Source organism: Canis lupus, chromosome 7 (genome assembly GCF_048164855.1).
Source record: "Canis lupus baileyi chromosome 7, mCanLup2.hap1, whole genome shotgun sequence".
In the NCBI taxonomy this organism is placed as follows: domain Eukaryota; kingdom Metazoa; phylum Chordata; class Mammalia; order Carnivora; family Canidae; genus Canis; species Canis lupus.
In genome coordinates this window covers 38,085,958-38,106,096 of record NC_132844.1, presented here as the reverse complement: position 1 = coordinate 38,106,096, position 20,139 = coordinate 38,085,958, and the positions used below count along the sequence as shown (strand labels likewise).

The following is a 20,139-nucleotide window of genomic DNA, read 5'->3' as shown; positions in this document are numbered from 1 at the left end:
TTCCAAATGGCATAGAAAATTTATATTGTTCTCTCTTCTTTAAATAGGTTATGTGGGTATGCAATTTATGTCGAAAGCAACAAGAAATCTTAACCAAATCTGGGGCATGGTTCTTTGGAAGTGGCCCTCAGCAGCCAAGTCAGGATGGAACCCTAAGTGATACAGCTACAGGTGCTGGTTCTGAGGTACCAAGAGAAAAGAAAGCACGGCTCCAAGAGCGATCACGGTCTCAGACACCCCTGAGCACGGCAGCTGCCTCCTCCCAGGACACAGCTCCTCCCAGCGCACAACCAGACAGGAGCAAGGGGGCTGAGTCCTCACAGCAAGCGGTGGGGCCTGAACAGAAGCAGGTTTCATCCAGGTCTAGAAGTGAACCTCCAAGAGAGAGGTAATAGTTCATTAACCCTGTAAGCAAAAGGCAAGATATTATATTGAGAGCAAACCTCTTTTCAAGAATTAACTGCTATTTAAAGGAATATGTGGAGGTGCTACTTCTCAGGCTCCACCTGGAAGGCAACAACAGTCCTAAGGTGCTTTGTTTATCTCTAGAATGCTGCATCAATCCTTAGAACTTTTTTGAAAAGCATTTCTTTCATAACATTGACACATGTGAACAAGTCACCTGAGTTGAGATACTAACTTCCAACCTTGAACTCAGAAAAGCTCTCAGATCATTTATTCACTTTTAGAATTAGCACTTTAATGGAAAGTATGCTCTGAGAGAATATGAGGGAGCCAGACCTGGTGGAAGGTGCATGGGTACCTTCTTTGAGGATATATCTTTTATGCTGAGCTCAACAAGTGACTAGGAATTAACCAGATGAAGAAGGAGATGAGCACTCCAGGTATCTGCACAGGCATGTGGACTGAAGAAACAAGTTCTCATGTGAGAACCTAAATGATGCCCACACCAAGAGTGTGAGTAGCTGAGGAGGAGAGTAGGGGAGAGCTGGGGAAAGGAGACTGGTTAGGTACCAGGGCCCAAGTCTTACTGGGCCTTTTGGCCAAGTTAAATTTTATAGATTTTATCCAAGGAATTATGGAAAGCTACTTACGGTTTCAAGCATGGGCTAACAAGATCAGATAATTTAATTGATTGATTCCTTCATTCAACAATGCATTTACGACCAGACAGGAGGCTCCTACACTGGGAGACAGTGTTAACGAGGAGGATATAGCCCTTCTTCATGCGGTTGGTAGTTTGGGGGACCTTATTATTGTTAAGAGTAGATTTTCTGCTTTTGTTGGTATAATCCTTATGCATCCCACTGGGTGGGAGAGTTGGCTTCAAGTCAGGCCTTGGTTCCCCTTTTCAAACAAAGCCTATACAATAACATCAAGGACTTCAAAGTTACAAAGATCTTCCAGTCCTTTGGTTCTGTCAAAGTGGACAGTAACAACCCATCTTGCAGGGTTGTGGTAAGGGTTAAAGGTGAGCATGTGTTCAAAAACTGGCAGATGGGAGGCATTCAGTGAACATAGCTATTATTCAAGCCAATAGCCATTGTGTATTTACCACAAGCAAACACTGTGCCAGGGACCAGAGTATAAAGATGATTAAGACAAAGTCCCTTTGCTGACAGATCCTAGGGAAGACCACCATACAATATCCTAGGGAAGATAGACACCTGGACAATTAACTGTACCAGAGGCTAATTTGATCAAAGCTAGAAAATACATGTAAAACTTTGGGAGCCACAGAAAGAGGAGGTGCCTTCTGAATTAAGCTTTCTAGGATACCCAGGGATTATACAGTAGGTAGGCAGGGTAGGATGGGACATTTCAGAAACAAAGAATGAGTGCACCTGAACTATGTGGAGAGGACACACAAAGGACACCAGAGATACTTCAGTGAAGGTGTAATGGGAAGCTTTTTGTGACAAACTGTTATGGGTTAAAAAATAAAAATATTAAAGGTGCAATTTGGGATTGGTCAGAAAATGATACTTTTAAATAAGAAAATTTGGAGCTGTAAGGTTTTTTTTTTTTTAAAGAGAAAATATGACAAATGCTGTTGCTGATTATATAAATTACTGATGATATAAATACTTAAAATATTGAAGACATTAGGGGTATAGAAGGAAAAGAGATGGATGGTGACTTCAGGGAGGTAAGTGAGAGCAAAAGAATGTTGTCAGTCTGTTTAGAACTACTGAATTCTTCATCAGGAGCTAGTGGAAAGGGAATAATTAGAGGTAGAGGTAAGGGAAGGCGTACTTAGGGAAGCAAAGATCAGAGAGACTGCAGAACTCTTTTCATTTGCATGACACTCTATTAACCCATAAAGCACCTTCACAGATGGTCTCTCTAATGCCCCTGTGAACTTTACAAGGTAAGCATCATTTATCAGGAAAGGAAGGAAGGAAAGTAAATCGATTCAATATAAACTTCTAACAAGATCACCTGTGCCTTACTGAGCTATTAAATGTCTGTAGTACAATTGTCACACTTTTATAAAAAACTGTATTTGATAAGTAATATATGTTCCTATTAGACTTCTCACATTGTAAAACTACAATGCCACCCTTACAATTCCACCCTCCGATGAAAATCCCTTCCACTTCAAAACACCAATGTGAACTAAATGTTTAAAGCGGAATTCACCATTCTCTTTTGCTTACCAGTCCCATTTGAAACCCTTTATCTTTTCTTTCCGCCATTACTAGCTCCTCCTCAAACCCCACAGTATATCCTCGCAACTAATACTTTAATAACCCACAATAGAAATTGTCCTTTTTCTCATCTTGTATTTTTTCTTGATTTTTATGCGTGGTGTTTGCTTTTGTACTTTCAGTCAAAGATGTTCCCTTCGAAAGCCCTCTGTGGGTCTCAGGGTTTTAAAAAAAAAAAAAAAAAAAAGCCTAGGTTGTTCCCACCTTAATAGCATAGTATACCATATAGTGTCAGGACACTTTAGACAAGGCCCCTACTTTTTTCTAACTTCTGGTGTAATTGCTGAAACTTTCCCAAATTAGGTGCACTCCAGTGTACAAAAAAGAGCTGAAAGGGGCAAATGAGTCCTATATCTACAGGATTTAAAGATTGCCAAACCCTTTACTTTTATCCTTGCAGTGCCTTCAACGGGATGCAGAAAAAATAGAACAGAAAACTATTATTGTGTGTGTGTGTGTGTTTGTTTTTGTTTTGTTTTACACTGTGTTCTGAAATGAGAGGGAAAGGAGGAGGGGGAGGGAAGGAGGAAAAATGAATAATAATTTGAAACATTTCAATATTTCTATTATCTTTGCCCAAGGAAGATAAAAGGAAGGCTAAGGTTCAGCCATTTTTTCCTAACCAACTCCCTTAAAAGTGGGTGCATATGATCTTGTTAAAATTACTTTCGTTGTACTATTAAAGAAGTGCTATTAGATTTAATTTTTGAAATGGACATGCTTAGTATTCACATTTAAAAGTTGCCATTGTGATAAAAGATTGTCGATATGTATTGTCCAGATACATATCAAGTATGTAATTAGAATTGAACTGACCCGTGTATATTATGTTAGATGAAACCTGTATTAGTTTCATCTAGAATATCTTTAAGTCTTTCATTCATAGCAGAATTTAGCATAAAACTCGTTCATTTATTGAATTAATGTATTGGTGGCCTTTATTCATCTAGTTAATTCATGGAGAATTTTAAATGTGAAAACTACTTGCTTAAGTTCCTTAAGACGCCGTAACGTAAAGGAGCTTTATTTGAAAGCTAATCGGATACACAGGTTTAATGTGGTTATCAGATTGCTTCTTAATCAGACATCGAACTGTAACGAATCACTTGAAGAGATTGAAGTGGAATGCGAAGAAATGTTTCTTAGGTCTGGTCTTGATGTGTAGCTTTCTGCAGTGCTTTCCTTCTTCACGTTCCTTTGTGTATCACAGGAAGAAGACTGCGGGGCTCTCTGAGCAGAACGGCAAGGGAGCCCAGAAGAGCGAGCGGAAACGCGCGCCCAAGTCCTCCGTGCAGCCTGGAGAGGGGGCCGTGGAAGAACGGGAGCGGAAGGAAAGGCGGGAAAGCCGAAGGCTCGAGAAAGGGCGGTCACAGGACTTCCCGGACGTGCCAGAGAAACGAGAGGACCGCAAAGCGGCGGAAGATGAGAAGCAAAGGAAAGAGGAGGAGTACCAGACCAGGTACCGCAGCGACCCGAACCTGGCGCGGTACCCGGTGAAACCGCCGCCCGAGGAGCAGCAGATGCGCATGCACGCCCGGGTGTCCCGCGCGAGGCACGAGCGGCGCCACAGCGACGTGGCCCTCCCGCGCACCGAGGCGGGCGCCCCGCCGCCCGACAGCAAGGCCGGCAAGCGCGCGCCGGCCGCCGCCAGGGCCTCGCCGCCCGATTCGCCGCGGGCCTACTCGGCCGAGAGGACCGCGGAAGCCAGGGCGCCGGGCGCCAAGCAGCTCACGAACCACAGCCCGCCGGCACCCAGGCATGGGCCGGTCCCCGCAGAAGCCCTGGAGCCCAAAGCCCAGGAGCCGCTCAGGAAGCAGAGCCGCCTGGACCCCAGCTCGGCCGTCCTCATCAGGAAGTCCAAGCGCGAGAAGGTGGAGACCATGCTGCGGAACGACTCCTTGAGCTCCGATCAGTCCGAGTCGGTGCGGCCGTCTCCGCCCAAGCCGCACCGGTCCAAGAGGGGCGGCAAGAAGCGGCAGATGTCGGTGAGCAGCTCCGAGGAGGAGGGCGTGTCCACGCCGGAGTACACCAGCTGCGAGGACGTGGAGCTCGAGAGCGAGAGCGTCAGCGAGAAAGGTAAGGCGGAGGCGGGGCTCGGGCGCGCCTGCGCGGAGCCCGGGGGCGCGCGGCCGGAGGGGGGCGGGGGGCGGGGGGCGCGGGCGCGCCTGCGCGGAGCCCGGGGCGCGCGGCGGGGGCGGGGGTAAAACGTGCGGCCTGGCCTGAAGCGTGCCGCGCGATGACGGTAGTGAACGCCGCGGTGCGGTGTGTGGGAAAGTCTTGGGGGTAGACGCGAACGGTTCGCGTCCCAAGGGAAAAACAAACTCATAACTAGATCAGAAGATGGATGCTAATCATTTTGGGGATCGTTTCGCACTGTGTATGTCAACTGGTTATACGGTATACCTGACACTTCTGTGGAGCTGCATGTCGGGTATCTCCAGATTTCCGTGGAAGTGGAGGGGGCGGGGGGGAGTGCAACGTGGAATGGCCGCAGACCCAGCCTCTCCGGGAATAGAATAGAAGGTTTTAGCCTCCTTGCTTGCTTTATTCCTTTTTGGTAGGATTTTGAGACATAACCACAAGCTTCAGATTTGGATTCCAAGAGTGGTTAATGCCTTCGTTTCTTGTCGTTGTGGAACATCCAGTAGGCACTAAGTTAATACTTTGGGGTGGATGGTGGAGGACTTCTTTTCTAGGAAACCAAAACTCTTCCTGATAAAGGGGAATGTACCTTTTTTAAACTTCTGTGGTGTGATACTCCAGAGAGGGAGTATTTTTCAACTTTCAAATGAGTCTTTTCCACAACTGGCGAAGAAAGTCTGTCATGCAGATGTTCTATGTTTTTTTGGATAGTGACTTTGGAGTACAAAGTTTAACTATCATATTACAAAAGATTTCAGAGCATTCATTGTATGATAAGCTGACTTTTTTTTTTCTGTCTTGTTCTACACTGTTCTACAACAGCTTAACCACGTGTAGCTATTTACATTAATTACAGTTACATAGACTTAATTATTAAGTCCCCCCAGTCACTGTAGCCACATTTCAAGTGCTCAGAAGCAATCATCACAGAAAGTTCCCTTAGATAGCATAATACTGGTCTAGAAAATACTTCAATTTGATTTTGCAATTACATATTTCTTTTGAAGATTCACTTCATTCTGCTCTTCCCTCGGATTTAAATTGGCCACAGTCCTAAATTTGATGGTGTTGGTCCTGATTCTTGTTATATAGTGTTTCCTAGTTATATTTTGGGGTAACTATTTTTTACGGTTTTTGGCTTGTATTATAGTTGCTAAATTATATACTAAATATTATAAATTTATTAAAAAGTAACTATTTCCTCATATTCTCTATCGTCATAATGCATGGCTGTGTCATCTCCCTTTATGTGTCTCTGTCTCCTCTCTCTCTCTTTTTCTCTCTAGATAAATACAAACATATATCCATCTAGCTAGCTAGCTGTCTATCTAGATAGATAGATGGGTGAATGTATGGATGTGTGTGTGTATATATATATATATATATATGGGAACAATTAAGAAAGTTCATTCTGTCATTAGGATTACTGCAACTTAAGTTAAAATGACTCTTTTGGACAGTGATTTGGTAAGAGATTACTTAGCAGAATGTGGATGCCATGTAGTAAGTTTCAGGGTCAAGGAAAGACTGTCCACATGTAATAAAATTTATAGGGCAGTGGAAGACAGAAATTAAAATATTATATTTATATGGGATCATTTGGCTCTTTCAGCACACCTTCTGATGACTTACGTTTGTCTTAGAAGTCAGTATGCATATATTTATGCAATATTGTACATGAGCTTTTTAAAAGTCACATGGTGGCTCAGTAGGGTGGAGGGTCTGACTCTTGGTTTTGGCTGGGGTGGTGATCTCAGGGTCCTGGGATAGAGCCCTGGTGGGGCTCTACACCAGTGTGGAGTCAGCTTTGCTTCTCCCTCTGCCCCTTACCCTGTTCACGTGTGTGCTCCTGCTCACTTGCTCTCTCTAAAATAAATAAATCTTTAAAAATAACATGGTGAGTATACCCTTGCTGTCTTCTGTGCCTTAATATTGTTGTGTGAACACATATTTTTCTCCCCTGAAATAATGAAATGTTAAATAAAAATGTAAATGGATATGCTTAATTGGTGTGCAAATAACTCTTAATAGATATAAATATGTATATATGTATTTTCATATATATGTATATTTTCCCATTTCCTAAAGTAAGGACTCTACATCAGTTCTTACAAAATGTGTGTTTTAAATCACAGTGGGCATAGAATCAGGCAGAACTGAGTATCAAAATATTTACAATACCAACAGATTGTGAAAGAAAAAATGACTAGAGGCATGAGTAATTGGAAGGATGGAACTGGTGTAATGTAAGGAACTTATTGCCTCTGCATACTGTCTTCTCTCCTTAAGAATTATCATTTTAGGGACTCTGAAGCTGAAGAACACAGGGTATCACATTTGCTGTTATCTGGTTCAGATGACTCTATTTTCTCTTAAAATGAATATCCTTTTCATAATGTCTTGAAAATAAACTCCACTCAGAATAGTTGCCTTATTCTAATATTTTAACCAGTCCCAACTCAATGTTTACAAAATGAAACATTAACTGTAAAGAACATACTTTTTAATGTAGCACATTTTCTTATTTCAAAATGATTTAAAAATTCCATTTTCTATGGTATCTATTAATGCCTTTATTACCAAACCCCGCCATTGTCTACTAAGGACAATCTAGGGAACCAGCCATGATAGTCTACAGTATCCTGTGACTCTGCACAAGTTTACTTAACCTCCATAAGTGCTAGTTTTCTTGTTGGCACAATGGAGATAAGAGTATCCACTATCCACATGGTAAGATTATCGAGTGTGTGATGAGATGATGTATATAAAATAGGATGCTAAATTAGCATTTTTCCTGTTTTGATTTTGCTTGTGGTACCTATACCATAGATAACCTAATATCACAATAAATGTGAAGTAATCACTCACATATATAACATATAAAGGAAAGGTAAAAGAACTATTTGTATGTCTCATAGGATCTAATGGGGTGAGGAAAAGAATGATTTGGGAAGAGATATCTTAGGAGAGTGAATGCCGTGTTGTGACTTTTGGGGTCAAGGGAAGACTATTTTCATAGAATAAAATTTAAAGGGCAGTGAAAGATAAAAATTGCAATTTAAGTATAGACCATTATTTTGGATTCTGGACTCAGTTCCAAAATGTGTGTGTGTGTGTGTGTGTGTGTGTGTGTGTGAGAGAGAGAGAGAGAGAGAGAGAGTTCCCACACTAACAAGCAATTCTCATACACCAGCAGGATGTCCAAGAGAATTCAACCTAATTCAATTCTGATGTTATCTACTGAGAGGTAGCATCAGATCCCACAGGTTAAGGGCTCAGTCCCAAAAGACTGCCCTCCACTTCAGATGTCAATCATAAGCCCAGGTTGTTACCTGTGCTTCTGACCAACTGGCTATAGATCAGAGGATCCCACCACCCCCTTCGTGGGTTTGATTAGTTTGTTACAGCAGCTCACAAAATTTAGGAAACTCATGTACATATTAGATAACTGGTTTATTATAAAAGGATATAACTCAGATGGAAGAGATGCATAGGGCAGGTTCTGGGGAAAGGATGCAGAACTCCCATGCCTCTACAGTTATGCTGCTCTTCCAGCACCTCCATATGTTCCCTACCTGGAAGCTCTCAGAACCTAGTACTTTTAGATTTTTATGAATGCTTCATTACCTTGGCAGAGTTGACCAAATCATTGGCTTTGGTTCATCCTCCATTCCCTCTCTCCCAGGAAGTCAGGGGACTGGAACCTTAAGCTCCAATCCTCTGATCACATGATTGGTTTTCCAAGTGACCAGCCCCCATCCTTAGGTGTGGTCCAAAAAGTCACTTTGTAAACTAGTTGCTTTGGCAGCATATATACTAAAAATCACCCCGTTAACCTAACAAAAGACACCTTTATGGCTTTCATTACTTAGGAAATTCTAAGGATTTTAGAAGCTCTTTGCTAGAACCTTCACTAAACTCAAATATATATTTCTTATTATAAAGCACAGTATCACATCCATTCATTTGTTCTTTCAGTTTAAGAGTTACATAAACATTTAACATAATGCTTACTCTCTTACTCTGTTCAGGCTCAAAAAATTTTTTTGCTACAGACTGGGAGTGTATTAACGACAGATATTTATATCTGACTGTTTTAGAGGCTAGGAAGGCTAAGATCAGGATGCCCACATGGTTGAATTCTGGTAAAATACCCTCTAGCTAGCACCTTTTTTGCTGTTTCCTCACTTGGTTGAAAGGGCTAGGGAGATTTGTGGGGTTTCTTATAAAAGCACCAATCCCATTTATGAAGGCTCTACCTTTGTGACCTGAGCACATCCCAAAGGCCCTAACTGCTAATACTGTCTATCATCTATGGGGGTTAGGAGGATTTCAACCTGTAAATTTTGGGAAGGACACAAACATTTAGACCATATCACTGGCGTAAGGTAGCTACTTACTATATGTATGCCATTTTTGTCATTGACATTATTCTAATTTTATCATTATGCTGAGTTGGTTTGTTACTTATCAGTAAATGTATTTAGCACTTTCCATATATAAACTGAGGTTAAAAAAGGATAAACAGGGGATCCCTGGGTGGCGCAGTGGTTTAGCGCCTGCCTTTGGCCCAGGGCGCGATCCTGGAGATCCAGGATTGAATCCCACGTCGGGCTCCCGGTGCATGGAGCTTGCTTCTCCCTCTGCCTATGTCTCTGCCTCTCTTGCTCGCTCTCTCTCTGTGTGACTATCATAAATAAAAAAAAAAATTTAAAAAAAGGATAAACATGTCCCATGCTCTCATAGAGCTTACATTCTATAGAGAAATAAGCAATAAAGAAAAATTACACAATGAAATGCAGTTTAATAAATGCCTAAAAGGGAAATTTTTTCTAGATATGTTGATATAATTTTGCTGTGTCCTAAAATTCAACAAAAAAGATAACCTGGTCGAATGGCATCTGGAAGACAACACAGCCTTTATAGTCAATATAATATTTTACATATGGTATAATTCTCTTTCTCACACACACACAGGGATTAACAGTAAGCTCTAGTGGGCTTGTCTCAAAATTGAGGTCAATTATTACATGTTTTCAAAGTGAATGCCATGTTGCTTTAGCCAATTGGGGAAAATTGGGCATCCTTTGTTTCTTAGCTTATAAATATTAAGAGCATAAATCTCTTTTCAGAAGAAAAGCAGTGAACTAAAACGCTTATGAGATAGCAGTTGAATATAAATGAAATGAGTAATATGACCCATTGGGGCAAGGCCTAGTAAAGATTTGTGCCTAAAGGAATTGAGTACAAAAGCATGAGAATAAAGAAAGAGACAAAGATGATGCCAGTGTGGAAGAAAGAAATGGCACCAGTTCTGAGAAGAAACTTAGAAGCATGCTGTCTTGATCAGTAGAGTAAGCTATTTACACTTACAAGGAACTAAAACTATAAATCCTCAGACAGAGCCAGTTGGAATAAGAGCCTGGCAGTGGATAACATGATTTCCTTTTTTATCCTCTCCCACTTTGAATAACTCAAAAAATACAACACAAATTGATTATACCTTTAAACTTTTAAAGTACTGTGTGAATGGCTTCTGAGGTCAACCTGTCTAACAAGGGCTAACTGGTTTGTTTGTAACTATTACTGCAAGGCAGTATTTAGCAGTCCTTTTAGGAGCATGTGATATCTGGGTGATACCTGCAAGGGTTTCATATAAGACTATGGATCTTTAATAACAGGTGTGAATTTTCCCCCTAAAGACAAAGATAGTTTCCATGGACCAGAGTATAGGTTTTAGGTATTGTGAATTATTGACCATTAAGTTTGGATGCCTGGCAACTTAAACATTGGGGAATGAGGAACAAGAGTTTGGAACCCTTGCAAAAATCAAATATTAAAATCTTTAAGTGTAAATCTAATTCTTTATATTTTTCTTTAATCACTAAACTAAAAACATTGAGAATAATTTCTTTGGGCTCCAGCAGTACAGTGCCTATTGCTCACAGAACTTTTAATTCTGACCAGAAGTTACTGGTTTACTTGTGTTTTTTGACAACAAAGAATGCATTTAATATCCTTTTGGGAGTCTTAGTCCTTCCTATAACCTTAAGAGGGCTTGCAATTAAAAAATTTGATCAGAATTATTTATGTATTAATATGTGTGTAACACATGAATATTAGATAATACACATGATATTACAATATCTATAAGAACCTACTGCATTCCAAGCACACTGCTAGGTTATAGAACTACAGTGATTAAATAAATAAATAAATATACACATATACATAGCTATGGTTTCTCCTGATTTTTTTTTTTTTTTTTTGGCTATCCAGAGGATTCTTTTAAAATAGATTTTATAGAGAGATAGGATACACCAAGATAAAATCAGGTTATTTGGTAAGAATTTGGCTATAGATATTTTTTTAAAATGGTAGCCTGAAAGCAGTTGCAACTTAAAAGGGCTTTGTCTTCAAATGATTACCCAAACCTAAACATTTAGTTTTCTTACCCCATGAGATCCCATAAAAGTGAAGAAAAAGGAAGTGAGCTATGAGCAGATGAAATGTTTTTAGAAGATGAAAAGAAGAAAGTAGTCTACTTTTACCAGCTTTATTTATTTTGTATGTTTTATTTTTTATTTCAAGTTTTATTTAAATTTTAGTTAACATATATGGTAAATTGGTTTCAGGTGTAGAATTTAGTGATTCATCACTTACATATACCAGCACTCATCACAGCAAGTGCTCTCCTTAATGTCCATCACCTAGTTAGGCCATCCCTCACCATCTTCCCTCCATCAACCTTCAGTTTTCTGTAGTTAAGAGTCTCTTATGGTTTGCTTCTTTCTCTTTTTCCCCCTTCCCCTATATTTATCTCTTTTGTTTCTTAAATACCACATATGAGTGAAATCATATGGTATTTGTCTTTCTCTGACTTACTTCACTTAGCAAAATATAGTCTACATCTTACTTTTAGACATAAGAGGTTTCTAGGTAAATGAGGGTGTGGCGGTGGTGAAGACTGCCAATGAAGCACCTTACAGAGACTTAAGACCCAGATAACAGATTCTGTGAAGCCAGAAGTAAGAAGGAGACTTTCCAATTGGCAGATACATTCAACATTTGTTGACAGAGCAACTGAATCACTTTGCTTATTCTCTACCATTTTTCCCTCCTCTTTACACCCTTACATATAGCAAGAGCAACCCCACATTTAATTCCCAGGTAGAATTCAAGAAGAAATCCAGTAAACTGCCTCAGCAAAACTCAGATTCTGGATTGTTGCACCCCCACCCTTATAGCTTAATGCTGAGTTCCATATGTTGTTTACCCTAAAGTGAAGGCTACTAGCTCCCAAGCTCCATTCACTCACAGATGTTAGAGATACTGTTAGTGTCCACTACAGCAGTGTGACTGAAAAGACCTACATGGAAATACTCACCAGCTACACACAGAAATTAAGTCAGTAGTCTGTCTTAAATATAAATGAACAACAAATCCCACAAACTATGAAGAGCGCCAGCAGGAAGAACTAAAAAAATCAAGATAAACAAGTAGATCCTAAAAGTAAGAAGTTATTTCAAGAGCAAAGGGTGTTTAGAAACCAAACAGTACAAAATGCTACATCCTGATCAAGTTTTGTTTTTTTTTTTTTTCCTGATCAAGTTTAATACATCCTGAAATACCTAAGCCTCATCCCCAGGGCAGCTTCCTCACCCAACACATGGATATTCTGTGTAAAATATTTTTTGAAAAATTAAAGTTATTATCCAAACTTAACGGAAAGCTCTGGATACCAAAACCCTTAACACTGAAGTACTTGGACAGAGGTCCCTGGACAAAGTATAAGACTATATGACCAGACTCAAGATCACAAGCTTGCTGCAGATATGAGTTAATTCTCCAAGCCAGGAAATGAAAAACTTGATCTTAGACATTAAAAGCTGATACAAAACCTCTAAACTTCTTTCATCCAAAAAAATGTGAAACTGACCCACAAGGAAACATCTGGAAGCTCAAAGGATGAGTCCAGAGGTCATAATGGTGAAACATAGGAGGAAGTTCAACACCAACTAGATGCCAAGGAAAAAAGGGGAAAAAATCTATACGCTTTTGGAGGTTAAAAAATAAACTAGGTCATATATACAACAGTAAGAGTTAAACGGTCTTTAGACTTCCCATCAGCAGCAGATTAGAAACTACAACTGTTCAATGCCTTTAAAGTATGGCACAAAACTGTTTGAAATTAGAATTCTCTGCACATCTAAACCATCAGTCAACTCCCAGGTTCTCCAACTTTGCAGTCTCCATCTGAGAGAATTATTTAAAGATGTATCACTCAAGAAAACTTGAATAATAATTAAGAAAGTGGGACAAATGAGAAGCAAGAAATAGTGGAGCTACCCCAGGAATTCAGTGCAGAGAAATCCCTGGATGACATTGTGTACAGAAAGCAATCTGTGAAAATTAAAAGCAGAGATCATTTCCAGGAGGCTCCAAGAGGAAAATCTTTATGAAAAATAATGTCATGGATTCTAAGAAATATCCAATGACTAATGAATTACATGATATTATTGGATTTCCTTACTGGGTAAGAAAAGGCTGTCTCTTTTTTTAACAATGAAAAGGGACAAACACTGAGAAAAAAAAATGTTAAGGAAAATCAAGTTTCAAATATGAAGCAAACAAAAATGTGACATTATTTTATTAATTGATACAGCCCATTCAACTAATAACCTAGGCACATTTTCCTCTGAGTGAACAGGAACCGTGACAGTTCATCCCTAGAAAAGGAAATTTATATTCTGCACATTTTTAACTTGTTCTGTAGTATTTATATGTAATAATATTGTAAGTGCCACTTACATTTTTCAATTTATAGAATAAACTCCCTTCCACATTGAATACTTGCATATGTTTACACAATTGAATATAAATATTTGTCCATGTCAAAATAATAAATAAATAAAATCTTTAAAAAGTATTAGAGTGCTTTGAAGAAAGCAGTCTTATTTATAAGAAAATAAATATTTGAAAAAAGTTTAAGAAGTGGAATTGATAGTGTGGGCAGAAGAGCCGTGAGAGGAAATGAATTATTGTAGCTACGTATCAAGCCCTTATTTATTTTAATTTTCATAATATGCATGCATTAATTTGATATCCATTAAAATAAAACATAAAAAACTGTTTTTCAATGTCCCCTTCATTAAGCTGCAAATAACTAGTTTTGGTGTCCTCTGGGGCCTTTCATAAATGGCATTTTAGCCACCTTAACCAAACTTCAAAACATTGATGGATCCATTAGCGTTGTAACAGCATTGGCTACTCTTTTACCTTCTATTGAGTTCCTACTATATGACAGGCACCTACCAGGCTTTGGGAATATATGATTAGAATATAGCCCCTGCCCTGAGGGGGTACTTAAAGGAGCTCACTTCATTTCTTTTGTCCTGTTTCCTTTTATGTAATTTTGGTTGGCCCATTTTACACAGATGCTGATGAACACACTTTTATAGATCTCTACCTCTACTTCTTAACTCTCAACCAAATGCTTTCTCTAACATCTTCTTTAATTTACCCATTTAATCTATGCAGAGGAAAGAAATTGCTGTAGGACCAGTAGTTGGACAGGTTGACATTTAACACCAAAGCCCAACAGTTTTATTTGCCCTGGTTTTCTTTTTTTTTCTTTCTTCCTTTCTTTTCTTTTTCTTTCTTTCTTCCTTCTTCTTTTTTTTTTTTTTTTTTTTTTTTTGATATTACAAAGGACAGATGAAAATTGTCACAAAAGAGAAGGGGGACTACTGCCTGGTATTGCTGAGGAAAAGATACGTTTCTTTCCCCCTTTCAACTAGTGAAAGAGGCATGATTTATCATGATTTATGGGTGTGTTAGATGCTACAGTTTAAATGCCTTACAGGGATTCTGAGAACTAATTTCTTCTTTTTTTTTTTTTTTTTTAAGATTTTATTAATTCATTCATGAGAGACACACCCAGAGCAAGAGAGGCAAGACATAGGCAGAGGAAGAAGCAGGCTTCATGCTTCTGGGAGAGCCTGATGTGGGACTCGATCCCGGGTCTCCAGGATCAGGCCCTGGGCCGAAGGCGGCGCTAAACCACTGAGCCACCTGGGCTACCCCTAATTTCTTCTAACAGTGGATATGGAAAATGGACATTAGCCATTTTAGTCATCTGTGCAATTTAAATCTTAGGAAGAGATTGAGAGAACACAAATAACTGTGTGTGTGTGTGTGTGTGTGTGTGTGTGGTCTGAGCTAACTTAGTAATTAGGTTCCTAATTTCGAAGAATATGTGTTAAGCAAATTTTGGAAATCATCATGGTAAGAAGCTGGTTTTTTCAGAGCTACAATTTCTGCCTAATATATAACTACTAAAAAATCGCCTTGATTCTAAAACAAGAGTTGTGATTAAAAGGAATTTCTATAAAAAGAAAAGAAATGAAGTCTGTAAATCTAACATGATTATACCCAATAATATTTCTCCTAAAATAATCCATAGCTGGAAATATTAGTCATTTAGTTACATCTGAAAGCAATTCCTATTTCTGAATCAGGAGAAATGAAATTAAAATCTGGGCTACATTTTCAAAAATAATCATACAAATTTTATATGTAATATATGCTTACAATCTTAACATAGAATGTTTTAAAAGATTTATAACTAAAGGTCATTTTAAAGGGAAACATTTATGCTTCAAAGTACATTTAGAAAAAGATTTGATATTGAAGATTTTAGTGCCACTATTTTATCTCAGTAAGTTGTTCTTCAGTATCCTTTTAAAATGCAGAATCATACTGCAGTATTTTTGACCCATTTTATCCAGTGAATGAAAAGGTTGTTCTTACTTTTGGTTAATTTTAACAGAATAACAGAATCTTAGACCTGAGAGAGACTTCAGAAGAAAAAAAAAATACCTCTCCTTTCACACACTGTTGAACAGAGGAGACATTATGGGTGTTGAGGTTGGCCTGATATCCCTGCCCCTAAAGCCATTTCCTCTAGCTGGAAGAGCTTGGAAATCATCTTGTCCCTAGCTCCAGCCCGGCCCTCTGAGGACTAGCATTTAGCAGTCCAGCTACTTGTTCTTCTGCAATCTAGACCTAGTCCTAGCAGTGACCAGACACTAGATTTTTGCCTAGATGTCCCTAGATCCAGTTATGCTGCCAAGTCCCCCCAAGAACTAAACTTTTGGCTTGTCCTCACCAATCCCTGTCCAGAAATTAGAAGCTGAATCTCTAGATACTGACTTCCCTGATTCCAACTGCCATATTGGAAATATAGATATTACCTTCTCTATCATTTTTCTTCATACATTGTGGGGTATCTATGGTTCTTATTGCTATTCTGGATTTAATAGTTGTTGCCTATAGCCATCTTCTTTGAATATCTTATTCTACCAACTGAACTGAACTTATGTGATTAGTCAGTTTTCCTTTAAGCACTTGTTCTATATCAAAGGGCAGATTATTTTTAATCTAGTAAACTCTTCTGAGTCTGAGATAATAGTGTATGATTTTCCTAGGGCTGCCATAATAAGATACCACAGACTTAATGGCCTAAACAGTAGAAACTTATTTTCTTCATAGTTTGAAGGCTAGAACTCCAACATTAAGTTATTAGCAGAGTTGGTTTCTTCTGAGATCTATGAGAGAAGGATATATTCCAGCCTTTCTCCATGGCTTGCAGATGACCATCTCCTCCCTGAGTACAGGACTAATTCACACTTTATAATCATTTGAGAAGCTTCCTGCAAATGATACCAGTGATTAGGCCCCAAGCACAGAGATGCTGATTTCATTGTTCTGGGTTGTGGCCTGAGCATTGTTGTTTCTATTTATTCATTTATTTGAATTAAATTAGCCAATATATAGTACATACTTAGTTTCAGATGTAGTGTTCAATAATTCATCAGTTGCATATAACACCCAGTGCATATCACATTACATGCCCTACTCAATGCCCATCACCAAATTACCCCATTCCTCCACCCACCTCCCCTCTAGCAATCCTCAGTTTGTTTTCTAGAGTTAAGAGTCTTTCATGGTTTTTACCCCTCTCTGATAACTTCAGTTTTCCCTCCCTTACCCTATAATCCTCTGCACTGTTATATTCCACATATGAGTGAAACCATATGTTAATTGTCTTTCTCTGACTGACTTATTTCACTTAGCATTATACCCTCCATGTGATGTGAATGGTAAGTATTTGCCCTTTCTGGTGGCTGAGTAGTGTTCCATTGTATATATTTATACCACATCTTCTTTATCCATTCATCTGTCAATGGATATTTCTGGTCTTTCCACAGGCTGGCTATTGTGGACATTGTTGCCATGAACATTGAGGTATAGGTGCCCCTTTGGATCACTATATTTGTATCTTTGGGGTAAATACCCAGTAGGCAATTGCTATGTCGTAAGGACAGAGGGAACATATTTCAGTATCATAATATAAGCCATCTGGGAAAAGCCCACAGTGAATATTACTCTCAATGGGGAAAAACTGAGAGCTTTTCCCATAAGGTCCCAAACACAACAGGGATGCCCGCTCACCACTGTTGTTCAACATAGTATTGGAAGTCCTAGCCTCAGCAATCAGACAACAGAAAGAAATAAAAGGCATCTGAATTGGCAAAGAAGAGTTCAAACTCTCACTTTTCACAGATGACATGATACTTTATGTGGAAAACCCAGAAGACTCCATCCTAGAATTGCTAGAACTCATAGAGCTATTCAACAAAGTGTGCATATAAAATCAATGCACAGAAATAAATTGCATTTCTATACCCTAGCAATGAGACAAATCAAAGAGAAATTAAGGAATCGATCACATTTATAATTGCATCAGAAACCATAAGATACCTAGGAATAAACCTATCCAAAGAGGTTAAAGGATCTCAACTCTAAAAACTATACAACACTTATGAAAAAAACCCTAATTCTAGTGTGTAGTCAAGGTTATGAATGGCAGAACCTAAAAATCTTCCTTCAAGTACTTTCCAAAGCTCAGCCTTGACTCTAATTTATAAATTATGAAGTGGTGGTTATTCCAAGAGAATTTTAATTTTGTATAATAATATGAGAATCCCATTTTTAAAAAGTTGCTTATTTATATGGGCACATATATGATTGGAAAAAGCATCTAAAATGACACAGCTTGTGATCTGAAATGACTCAACTTGTTTTGGGGACAGAATAAAGAGTTGTATGTGTCCAGATACAAGCACCAGTCTGACTCAGGTACTTTAAATTTATTTCCTGATGGACTATCAGGTGTGAATTCTGCGGGCTTACTGCAGTGCTTAGGAGCCCATAAATGAGAGAGGGATTGAAGAATAGCAGAATGACCTTGCAAATGTTAGGACAGAAACCAGAAGGCACACCTATATAGAGACAATAGATGGGAAAGTAATTCTCAAGGTCTAGAGTATTATACAAATGTGAGTAATTATTACTATCCTAATGGTTGTCCCAGTTGGGTTAGTGGTAAAACTCTTACAGATTGGGTCATTTCATAGGGAATAAAATTCAAAACCCAAGCCAAGCCTGTCAGTCCTCAGTGTAACACCAATTTATCCTCACAGACTCACCTTGTCTAACACTGTGCTCTTCTTGATTAGCTCTATACCCTGTCCTTGACTCATGCCATGTACATTTCCATCTCTGTTATTTGACATTTGATGTTCCACCTTTTTAAATGCCTTCCTATCTCTAGTCATGATTTAAAACCAAGACCAAATTTCACTTCTCTTGTTCTCTTGAACTGTCTAATTTTATTTTTAATGTTTGCATTTTTGTGTCTTTTCCTGAAGGAAATTGATTGTAGGTTTAAGTAGAGACATCATGTTTCTGCATTTATCAAATGTATACTCTAGAGTAATAGTTTATAGTTACATACGTAGAAATGTAGTTTTTGGAATAGTGCACTGCTAGGTCTTTCTCTCTTTTTTAAATTTGTGGAGCTACTTACAAAAAGTAAGAAACTAATAAATTGTATATTTGAGTAGAGAGAAAAAATATACCAAAAGTATAGTTAAGGATGATTGAGTTTGAAAAAGGATTAACTTTTCTTGTCTTCTAATTCTTGATGCACCCCTTTACTTTATTGATTTAATGATTATGCATTTGGAAAAAGTACTTCAGTCAAGAGATATATGTTCACTGGATGGCAAGAAATTATTTACTTTGTTTCTTGTGTGATTACAGCTTACTCCTTTGTTCTGAGAATTCTATTTAATTATTTTTAGTAATTTGGACATTATTTAATTCTTTGAACTATAAAAAGGAAACCACAATATTACTACAACTATATATTAACTTATGTATATTTTAATGAAAGAGAAAAAAATTCAGTTATCCACAGAAGTTATAGTATGAATTACAGTAAAGAATTGCCATTAGATTTAAAAAAGAAATAAAACAGCATCAGTAGCATCAGCAATAGTAGTGAAAATGGAGAACTGACTAATAGCTGAACTGATCATAAAGGAAAGAGCTGAAAATTTAATTGGTATAATCCCCCCAAAATTCTAAATTAGGTTTAAGAGGTTCCAGAGAGAACAGTGTCTTTGGGAAGCCATGAATTAAGTTAGAGATTAAGAATTTATGGGAAGGGGGATCCCTGGGTGGCTGAGCGGTTTAGCTCCTGCCTTCAGCCCAGGGCATGATTCTAGAGTCCCGGGATCGAGTCCCACATCAGGCTCCCTGCATGGAGCCTGTGTCTCTGCCTCTCTCTCTCTCTCTCTCTCTGTCTCTCATGAATAAATAAATGAAATCTTAAAAAAAAAAAAAAAGAACTTGTGGGAAGCCACAAGGTAAAGGAAGTATCATCATTTAAGGCTTTATATTTTTCAATGAGTTAGGGCACTTGGGATAGTGATTGGAATTGCTCAAACTCAATCTAGATGATTGGAATAAAAATTACATAAGAAATTGTAGCCTAATTGTGAGTAAACTGTCAAATTATTTAATAGCCAGAATTCTTACCTCTAATTGACCTATTTATGTATAGTTTATAAAATACGATTGTAACCCCAAAAGTATCTTGGCAGAATAAACTCTTAGTGAGGGATATGGGTAAATATTTATTATTATAACAGTGTTTATAATGTAAAAATTGGAAGCTAGCTCAATTTTCTGATTAAAGGACACTGTTTAAAGGACTACTGTGTAGCCATAAAACTTGTTATATATTCTTATCTTTATGCATAAAATATATTTATGATGGCTGAGAGGCATTGTTAATTGTGTATATACTATATCATATGTTTTTGAAAAAATATATATGTACCTAAGGAACTGAAAGGAAATGTTGATTATACTTACATCTGGATGGTAAAATAAAATGCATTCTTTATTTTTT

General features: G+C 38.3%; 1 protein-coding gene across 47 annotated transcripts in view; it reads left to right on the top strand.

Moving 5' to 3' along the window:
- The window catches only part of RIMS1 (regulating synaptic membrane exocytosis 1), a 477,707-nt gene that overhangs the window by 262,134 nt on the left and 195,434 nt on the right, over positions 1 to 20,139 (top strand). For all 47 annotated transcript variants that reach the window (XM_072832402.1, XM_072832369.1, XM_072832362.1 and 44 more), the window contains 2 exons: positions 48 to 388; positions 3,883 to 4,748. In XM_072832402.1, the coding sequence (XP_072688503.1) occupies positions 48 to 388; positions 3,883 to 4,748 (1,207 nt within the window). The remainder of the gene's footprint in view (positions 1 to 47; positions 389 to 3,882; positions 4,749 to 20,139) is intronic.